Raw genomic sequence first — 10,845 nt, 5'->3', positions numbered from 1 at the left:
GAGCCATTTCTATCTACATACACTGCGGGTCCCCCCCTCCATGTCAAGTCGTCATTATGCGCCGGCATGTTTCTACAGTAACCCTAAACGGACAAACTGCTCTACAGAGCGCGTTTCGTCACTATGTTCGTTGGTGGTTTGAGAGGCAGCTTGCATCACTACGTTGAATACGCACGAAGAAGTAGTTGTAGTAGTCATCTGGTTTATTAGAAGCAGAGACCGTTCTTTGTTAGAAGTAAGAAGAAACCTCATTGCTTGACTGGCTACTCTGCTGTCTCAGACAATGACATCTTCGTCTTTGTGTCGGCCACCGTAGCTTCTCCGAAAGGGAGGGGTGAGCACGGTGTCAAAGAACTTATATTGGCTTCCATACTCTTTGACGGTGCTGAGCCGTTGGTTGCAATTGCAATTCGCAACCTCACCACTAGATGCCGGTAAAATTTACACACTGCACCTTTAAAATAGTATTTTGGTAACATTATTTAAAAATGTCTTTACTGTCATATTTGATCAGTTTAATGCATCCTTGTGAAATAAAAGTATTAATTTCTTAACAAATCTGCAATATGCCGTCTCTATTACTTGGGTTTGTTTTTGCACATCTTATTCATAATCACAGACACATATAATTAAAAATAACCACTTTTATTTAAAAGTCATTTTAAACAAGACGTCAAAGATCATAAAATACAATTATTGTCTTTTTACAAACATCCTGGTTTTGTAGATTAATTTCCAATATAATTGAATGCACTTCAGCTAGATGAGCAACAGCTTTTAGGAGTTATTTTGAGTATTTAAAGTCTTAAGCATCAGCAAAATCAGCTGTCCAGATGTTACATCTACTCACAATGACACTGCACTCCTGCTAATGAGTCACTAGTTACAAAGACAGGTTACAATGTATCAACTCAAGATACAGAAATGTCCGTTCATAAAGAACATTTATTCTGTTCAGTTAATGATATGAACAGAAAACATGTCAGACACAATTGTCTTACATATGAAAACCATAATTATGCATATATACATATATAAAAAAAAAAAATACACAAGGAAAAAAAAACTAGTAGTTATAGAGGAAAAATGCACATGATTGGCTCTCTGGTCCCTACCAGCAAAACCCCACGTATCTCACACCAAAATAAATGAACATGGCTTTATATCCCTGATTTAAAATATTAATTCTTCCCTTTTCATGAATTCCCTTATAGAAAAGTTAGATGGATTAATTTGAAATAATTTATCACCATAACATGTGCATCTTGCATTGGCCTTTATGGCAGGTATTTAAATAAATTCCCTTATTTTCATGGATTTGATTTAAATAACTAAACTAAATTTATAATCATAAACAAAAAAAATTCTGAAACGATAAACATGACAATGTGCAACAGCAAAATTAGTCCCTTTATAAAGTGTGTGTCTATAAAGACTGCTGGGTCGAGTGAGAGCTAAGAAATAATAAACCATGATATAAAAGAGGAGTGATATTAACTAATCATGTCTAAAAATAAACTCACATCTTTGGCTCTCAGTGAACACAAGATGAAACCTGTATTGTAGAAACGTGCAAGATGTGACCGTTCTATAGACTTAATTAGCAAATATTGGCCAGTGTGAAAGATTATTATGAACCAAAACCTGATTTTAACTCTAACCTTCACCACTGTGTAAACCAGAGTTCTCTGGTTATCAGAGCTGAAGAATCTCTGCGGCTGCTGTGTGTTCAGTCGACTGAAGGCTGTTCAGAGCTCTCGAGTCCTCTCTATCACTGCCCATAAGACCAGTCACCTCAGGCAGATCTACAAAAGCAATACAAACATTACATATTACATGTATAAGTTCATGTACACCATTGTTCAAAAGATTGAGGTCAGTTTTTTTTTTTTTTTTTTTTTAGTTGAAGAAACTGATATTTCTATTCAGCAAGGGCACATTAAACTGATTAAAAGTGACAGTAAAAACATTTATAATGTTACAAAAGATTGTTGTTCTTTTGAACTTTCTATTTATCAGCATATTAGAATGATTTTTGAAAGATCATGTGACACTAAAGACTGGAGTAATGATGCTGAAAATTCAGCTGTCATCACAGGAATAAATTACATTTTAAAATATATTCAAATATAAAAGTTATTTTAAATAGTAATAATATTTCACAATATTATTTCTGTTACTGTATTTTTAATACAAATTATACACATAAATGCGGCCTTGGTGATCATAAGAGACTGCAAAACATTAAAAATTATTACCGACCCCAAACCTTTGAGCAGTGGTGTTTAAGTATGAAATCAATCTTTTTTTTTTTTTTTTTCTTTTTTTTTTTATAAAAATAATAATAATAATAATAAATAAAAAAAAAATAAAAAAAATAAATAAAAAAAATCACTTTTAAAAGGGGTCATATCATATTTTGTATTATAAAAAAAAATCCACTTATAATGTTTAACATTTTATACCTTCTTCATCTTCAAAAGCACAAGGTTTGGCAAACTTTCCCACATATTATCATTAGTTCTTCTGGGGTTTGGAATGGATTTGCTTAGAATTACTGCATCAAAGCATTTAGTAATCAGAGGAAAAACTGTTTGGAATAAATCCAATTTATACAAATTGACATTTTTTACAATCCTTTATCTCAAAAGATCAAGGAAAACTGACTTCATGATATGACCCCTTTAACTTAAAGGTGGATGATTGATGTTACTGATTGTGTTTTGAGGAGAAAATCATTTAGTTCAGATTCCTGTTATTTCAGACGCTGACATGTAGCCCTCACCCTTAAAGTCTTTGCTGTTTATTGAACTGTTATGATCTCGCTTAGACACTGAAATACAAAACATCATGTCAGCCGTGAGGTGAAGAGGTTACTGAGTAACACCATTAAAAAGAGTGGCTCAAAGAGGAGGTGTATGTATGAAAGTGAGACAGACATAAATAATAGTTTAGTTGAGTTTCTTACAGCGCACAATCTTTATAGGCCAGATAAGGATCATGCAGAGGCTTAGTGCTGCTAAAACGGCCACTCCACCAGTGACGATGACCATGACATAGTGGTAATACCACACGCAAGCCGAACAGCATACCACTGTGCTGAATGAGAGAAATCACACACAAACACTTTCAACTCAAAATTCTATATTAAAAATAAATAATTTTATATTAAACATTAGGGGTGTAATGGTACAGGTATTCGTCACGGTACGGACGTCACGGTTCGGTGCATACAGTCAGACAACAAATACAGTCAGTCACAGGCAATCCACACTCCAATCCAGAAGGGGGCATGCGCGGTAATGCAACACTGTTTGCTAACCACAACAGGAAAAAGCACAAAAGAAGAACATGTCCCTGTCCCAAATGGCACACAGCACCCCCTTTGTGGTCGATATGCACCCTCGATGCTGTTAGAGTGCTTTGACTTTGACTAAAGACCGCGAGTGTTTAGGGTGCCATTTGGGACAGGGCAACCAGTGTTTCAACCACGGACAGACATCAATAAAACAGCTTGAGAATAATATCTCATGTAGCATTACATTTACCTCAGGCAAGTCATTTAGTGTCCACAGCATATTAGTTCATTAGAGAAATGAACTCTAGAGGGGAGCATTTCACTAAATATTTGCACTATATTAGCTTATATATTGACAATATTTACTTTACCTGTTAGTAATGTTTTAATTATTTAATATGTTTAAATAAATTTGTCATGAAAACAAGTTATGACAGTAACTGTGTAAATTGTCATATTTCAAAAATTTATTTGAGTAGAAAAATAATTTTATAAATTTGATTTAGAAGTTAATGCTAAACCTGTCTGCGCAATTTACATGTGTTTTTTTTTTGTGTGTGTGTTTTTTTTTGAGTGTTGATTATCATATCAAAAAATAAATAGCAACTAAATTTAATAGTTTGGGCTCTGTTGTTAAGTGTAACCTTTACTATTATAATGATGTGCAAGAAAGAGCTCCCTGTTAAATTACAGCATTAGCTGAGAAAAATTGCTTTTATCCTTAAGAAAATGTTCATTATAATTGAATTTATTTACAGAGAGAGAATTTGTTCAATAAACCACTGTTTAATAAAAAATAAGAAAAAATAAGCAATTTTATGTTTAGTTTTCTCCCCCTGCTGTACAGAACCCGTACCGAACAGTGACTTCAATACCAAGGTACGTACCAAACCGTCATGTTTGTGTACAGTCAGTTACACCCCTATTAAACATACAAAAAACCTGGGTTTTTTTTTTTTTACTTTGTATTTTTTTTTAATTTTACTCTAAAAATAAAATTAAACCATTAAAACAGTCTCTCTGACTCATATTCTAGTATGCAAGTATACATTTACCGGCAGGGGTGTAGTGCCTGAATGATCATGACTCCCAGACCATTAGCCACCTTGTCTGTGAAGCTCATAGCTCCATAAACAAAAGCCCCACTTTGCTGTCAGGAGGAAAAGAAAAGTGAAATCAGAAACTCGACAAATTCTTTAAAAACAAATTTTAGTTCCCTGCGACTATTTTAACACTTCTGAAACTAGTCCCTTTGAAGCACATGCCCTTTTCACTTCTGCAAACACCTGCTTTTCTTACTGGTTCAATCATGCGTTGCTATTAAAGTTGTTAGCACTACATACACTAAATAAAACAACAGCTTGAAGCGTTTGCTGTTCATTTTCAGTTCTCAACACTTACTGTCTGATCTCCTATGAGTTCAGCCGTCATGGCAAGTGACATCACCAGGATGGTGCCAGACCCCACCCCTAGCAGGACCGCTGCCCCATACACCTTTTCTCCCATGTGTGTGTCCACCAGCACCCAATAGGAGAACACCAGAATCAGCAACAGTCCCAAAAAATAAGTCATCTATCAATAAAGAACAAGGAAACTTTAGTGTAAACAAAAACCTTCTATCATATTGTATCAACTTTCAATAGTGTACATGAAATTGTCTAGTGAATTGTTTTTCCATTCATTCATTTTCAGATAATTTGGATGGCTGAGAACAGATTGAAGTTCTTAGCGAGCGGGTGAATTTCCAAGGAGCCCTTAAGATGAATCAATATGTAAAGCTTATTTAAACAAGCTTTAAATGAGCTCCACAAAAACAACTAAAACCAAGATATTTCTTATTTTGATTCACCCCTTCTTTTTTAGTTTAAATCTAGATTAAAGACATCTCTTTAGCCAAGCATTCACATAATGCATCTACTATCCTTGCACTCCAGTTATACAGTTACAAGAAAAAGTATGTGAACCACTTGCAGAATCTGTGAAAATGTGCAAAATTTTAACAAAATAAGAGGGATCATACAAAATGCATGTTATTTTTTATTTAGTACTGTCCTGAGTAAGATATTTTACATAAAAGATGTTTACATATAATCCACAAGACAAAAAAAAAAAAAATAGCTGTATTTATTAAAATGACCCAGTTCAAAGTTTGTGAACCATTGATTCTTAATACTGTGTGTGGTTACCTGGATGATCTACGACTGTTTTTTGTTGTGTGATGGTTGTTCATGAGTCCCTTGTTTGTTCTGAGCAGTTAAACTAGGCTCTGTTCTTCTGAAAAAAAATCTCCATGTCCCAAAAATTCTTCAGTTTTCCACCATCTTTTGCATATTTGAACCCTTTACAACAGTAACTGAATGATTTTGAGATCCATCTTTTCACATGGAGGACAACTGAGGGACTCAAACACAACTATTAAAAAAGGTTCAAACATTCACTGATGCTTCAGAAGGAAACACAATGCATTAAGAGTCGGGGGGTGAAAACTTTTGAACAGGATGAAGAGGTCCAAATTTTTCTTATTTCGCTTGAATATCATTTTTTTTTTTTTTTTTTTTTTTTTTTCCCCCATTTAGTACTGTCCTTCGGAAGCAACAGAAAATACTTGCATGTTTCCCGGAATAATGCATCATGTTTTTTTCTGGAGCATCACTAAATGTTTGAACCTTTTTTAAAAGTGTTTGAGTCCCTCAGTTGTCCTCAGTGTGAAAAGACAGATCTCAAAATCATTCAGTCACTGCTGTAAAGGGTTCAAATATGCAAAAAAATGCTGGAAAACTGAAGAATCTGCAGGACCTGGAGATTTTTTCTGAAGAACAGAGCTCAGTTTAACTGTTCAGGACAAACAAGGGACTCATGAACAACCATCACAAAACAAAAAAACAGTTGTAGATCATTCAGGTAACCACACACAGTATTAAGAATCAATGGTTCACATACTTATGAATGGGGTTATTTTAATAAATTCAGCTATTTTTTTGTCTTGTGGATTATATGTAAACATCTTTTATGTAAAATATCTTACTCAGGACAGTACTAAATAAAAAAATAACATGCATTTTGTATTATCTCCCTTATTTTGTTAAAATTATTAACATTTTCACAGATTCTGCAAGTGGTTCACATACTTTTTCTTGCAACTGTATCAGATCAAAAGCACATGACTATGTATTGCTTGAAATGTTATGAACGGCAGCTACGCTAATTATTTTTCATTTGCTTTTCTGTTTCTACCTCGGGATGCCCAAGACAGGAAAACTTATAGCACTAATGAAAAAAATAAATAAATGAAAAAACATCCAAGGATGCACAATGACGCTCCATCTGTGTATTTAAATCTGTAATTGACACACCTCCAACACGTAAGGTCTGGGCTCAAATAAAAATCAAACGTTTCCTCACTGGTGATTACGACTTTATGGTGGTGTTCATGTGTGCTTAACTCATAAATATGATCACACGTATATGGCACAGCAATACTGACTGGTATTGTTAATCACTTCAGACAATGGGAAGAGTTATGATGACTTATATTTCAATCAAAAGACAGAAGTGCAAACTCATACTCACACATTTGCCTATTAGCTTGCTGAGAGGTTTCATGATAAATGAGGAAGCAAAGCCACTCAGGAACATCACCAGGGGAATGGTGGCTATGTACTTCTGCAAGACAGAAGGTCAAACAGAGATCAGTGTCTGTTTTCTTTAATGCTTTTGTTGCTGAACTATGTGTAAAGTGAAGTATTACTATAGTTGTCTTACCTTTGGCAGCAGTAGTGTGTAGGTGAGATACATGGAAATGTACGTTTGTGACAGGTTTACTATCAGTCTGGTGGACATATAAAGCACAGCCACCTGAATAGAGCAGGGTTTAGAGAAGATATTACATTTCTCAAGTCAGTTATAACAGACAGTAACCAAATACGGTTTCCTTAACATTTTCACACCACTGTGATTAAGTGATAACATAGTGTCTCAACCCACTATTCACAAAAGCTGAGCACTAAATTACATGCCACTGAAGAGTAACATGGGTTCTGGCTTCTAACCTGGTAGAATGATGGCTGTCTCAGCCAATGTTTCCACTGCAGTGGATTAGTGGGAGGGACAACAGTGGCGTTGTGAAGAAGTGGCTGGCGTTCCCCAGGACTAGAGCCATCCTCCTCCTGACTGGGACGTGCCCCCTTCTCCCGTGTGCCCAGGTGAAACAGCAGCGAGAACAGAGCTCCAATGCCCACCACTATAAGACCTAGATTCTGAGTGTAAAAACATATTACTGCATGAAGCTTGTCAGAGCTCTTTTATTCAGGCCTACATTATGTAACTTGCTATATAAATGTCAACAGAAGCAAAAGCTGAAAAGACTTGTCCATAAAAATCAGCTGAAAACCATAAACCATTGATTACATTCATTTAACAACATTTTTCTACTCATTCAGAGAAACATCTGAGGGAAATTTGTTGGGTCATCTAACTTTTAATGAAATTTCCTGTAGCTCAAACAGTAGACTATGGTGCAAGCAAAGGCAGTTTTATGGGTTCTATTCACAGAGAAGCAAGAACTGTAGTACCTTGAATACAATGCAAGTTGTTTTTTTGTTGCATAAATGTAAATTGATTCTCTTTTCTGGTCTTGGTCTTGATTCTTGGTCTTATAGAGTACATACAAACACTACCTTCAAAAGTTTCATCAACTTTTAGGAGTACATTAGCATATGGATATTCACAAAAATTTACATTTGATAGGGTCTTTTAATTTAGGTGTTTTGTAATGCAGAATTAAAGGGATAGTTCACCCAAAAATGAAAATTCTGTCATTAATTACTCACCTTCATGCCGTTTCAAACCCGTAAGATTTTTGTTCAACTTCGGAATACAAATGAAGATCTTTTTGATTAAAATTTGAGAACTTTCTGTCCCTCCATAGAGAGCTACACAACTACCACTTTGACGCTTCAAAAGGTTCAAAGAGCTTGTAAAACTAATCCATATGAATTGAGCGGTTTAGTCCAAATTTTCTGAAGAGATTCGATCGTTTTATATGATTGAGCTTCTGTTTATGTTCGCTGATCAATGTTTATGTGTGAATAAATCTGTTAATCATATAAAGTGAATAAGTCTCTTCAGAAAATCTGGACTAAACCGCTCAATTCTTATGGATTAGTTTTACAATCTCTATGAACCTTTTGAAGCGTTAAAGTGTCAGTTGCGTAGCTGTCAATGGAGGGACAGAAAGCCTCAAGATTAACTACATTTGTGTTCCATAGATGAATGAAAGTCGTACAGGTTTGGAACGAAATGACGGCGAGTAATTAATGACAGAATTTTGATTTTTGGGTGAACTAACCCTTTAAATAACCTAGAGTTCACCTCAACACAATAAAAGTTTAGCACTCACTCTGAAAACGGGAATGTCAACAGGGCCAAGATTGTCTGCAATGGCAGGATCATCTCCTTCCTGAGTCTGAAAATGAAACAGGAGCCAGGCCACTGCATACACTGTGATGTTGGCTATCACGGTAAAGGCATACCTGAGGGATACAACCAAAATACAATAAAATGCTAAGACATCATACCGGTCACTATAAGGCAAAGTCCTCGAAACAAGCATCACAAGAATGGTTGATCATTACATGCAAAGAGCTGTATGAGTTTACCTGTACGCAGTGAGCTCCACTTTCTCATGCTCGCAAGACGCCAGCTCGGGAATGAGGGAGAGATGGGAAATCTGGGTGGCCGCCCATCCAAACTGGAAGATGACGATGAAGGGGGTGAAGTAGGTGAGACTGACCCATTGTGGAGTGTTCAGATTACAACCCAGGCACTGATTAAATATAAAGGGGAATGATAGGAGGACGCTGAAGGTCCCTAGGTAGGGTAAAAGACAGATGAGAATGTATATCAATCATCCTATAATATGTATGGAATAAACCTTAAAGAAACAGTTCACCCAAAAATAATCGTTTACTCAGGAAAAAAAATATGCAATGAAAGTGAATGTTGATTCATAACATTGGTTTTTGAAAGTCATACAGCTCTGAAACAACATAAAAGTGATGACAGTATAAATTTGCCTGAATTTTTCCTTTGCCACCATGAAAAAGAAGTTGCGATAGGCTTTTTCTTCCCTATTGTGACACATCTAAATAAAATAACTCAACTAAAAAAAAGAAAATATGTAGGGCATTTTCTTCATTGGTAATTGATTGGATGGTTGTGGTTTGCTATTGCTGTGATCTCACGCGAGTGACAGGTTGTACCGCCCTTACGCCAGTAAACACGTCATCAGAGTAGAGAAGTCGAATAATAATAATAATAATAATAATAATAATAATAATAATAATTAATTTATTATTATTATTATTATTATAACCTGCACGGATAAATCATTTACAATAAATACTGCAATATTCGTTTTAAAAAATTAAGAATTGTCCATTTTGATTTTCATGATGATTTTCCACGTCACTTACCGACTAAATGCCATGTTTTTCTTTTCCCATACGATCCACAGCCGGGTGTCTTATCAGACTCATAACCGATGAGCGGTGTACACACTCCATCCGCTATCTGCCCCACCAACAGCAATACACCCGCATATGTGTTCTGAAAGCCCAGCACTGAGTGATAAAACACCAGCAGGTATGTAAACCACATCGAGGCGCACAGATCGTTGAGAAAATGCCCCACTGAGTAACTCAGACGCCTGAAAGCGGGTAAAGAGGTTTCTGAGGAGTCCGGCATGATTAACGCTATACAGTCAATCCCCAGCCGGCTAAAAATGCGTATTTCCGTTTGTCCACCTCAGCATATTGTCCTCTCCAGCGCCGGCTTCCTCACTGCAGGGAATGAGTCTAGTGTGTGAAGGTCAATGCTTTCGGTCCATAACTGTTATAACAGCAATTCCTCTGGATTTGGTCAGCTGACTTCGCAAATAAGTCACGATGGACGAGGCGCGAAATAAAACTTCTTCATTCTCTTTCATCGATTGAGACTTATAGCCTACTTTTAAATGTAATTTTGGTAAATATCATATGCAGCATGGTTAATGCTGAATTTGTCTAGTGCAAAAGTGATAGTATAGCGTAGTGTCTTGTTATTTTCGATTCCTGTTGTTTATCACGTGCTTATTAAGCCACGCCCTCTCTCATTCGTCTGACGATGGCTTTTTAAAGCGAATTAAAGTCCCTTTAAGATTTTTTTTTTTAATAAAGTCTTTTGTCTAGTGTGGTAAGTTTTTTTTCCATAAATATGATCAATCGCGGGTTTAAGCTTATTTCTACAGTAATAGCCTACAATATTATTTTTATGTATTTGGATTTGCTAGTGTTTGAGCCACATAACACAATAAAGCAAAAGTAGCAGTTGTCAAATATCACCACCTGCTGTTCGTGCAGCACTTTTTATATTCCTCCCGTGTTTTCCCCTTTCCTCGTTTCTGTGCGCACAAGATAGATTTAGTCATGTTTTGTGACTCTTAAAAAATTATAAAAACCATTATAAAAACAAAGACATTTTCTTTGCAACAATATTGCTTAGGCTTGTGT

At 35.7% G+C, this 10,845-nt stretch overlaps 1 protein-coding gene across 1 annotated transcript; it reads right to left on the bottom strand.

Moving 5' to 3' along the window:
- Positions 1-632: 632 nt before the first annotated feature.
- Positions 633-10,434, bottom strand: LOC127524394 (major facilitator superfamily domain-containing protein 12-like). The gene is given in 12 exon segments (XM_051915839.1): positions 633-1,761; positions 1,764-1,805; positions 2,786-2,833; positions 2,969-3,099; positions 4,354-4,448; positions 4,700-4,870; positions 6,869-6,961; positions 7,061-7,153; positions 7,348-7,554; positions 8,697-8,829; positions 8,956-9,166; positions 9,772-10,434. Coding segments are annotated over 12 exon segments (1,527 nt in total). The 5' UTR covers positions 10,043-10,434; the 3' UTR covers positions 633-1,729.
- Positions 10,435-10,845: the final 411 nt, after the last annotated feature.

Source organism: Ctenopharyngodon idella, chromosome 2 (assembly GCF_019924925.1).
Source record: "Ctenopharyngodon idella isolate HZGC_01 chromosome 2, HZGC01, whole genome shotgun sequence".
NCBI classification, from domain to species: Eukaryota; Metazoa; Chordata; class Actinopteri; order Cypriniformes; family Xenocyprididae; genus Ctenopharyngodon; species Ctenopharyngodon idella.
This window is presented reverse-complemented; position numbering and strand designations above follow the sequence as displayed.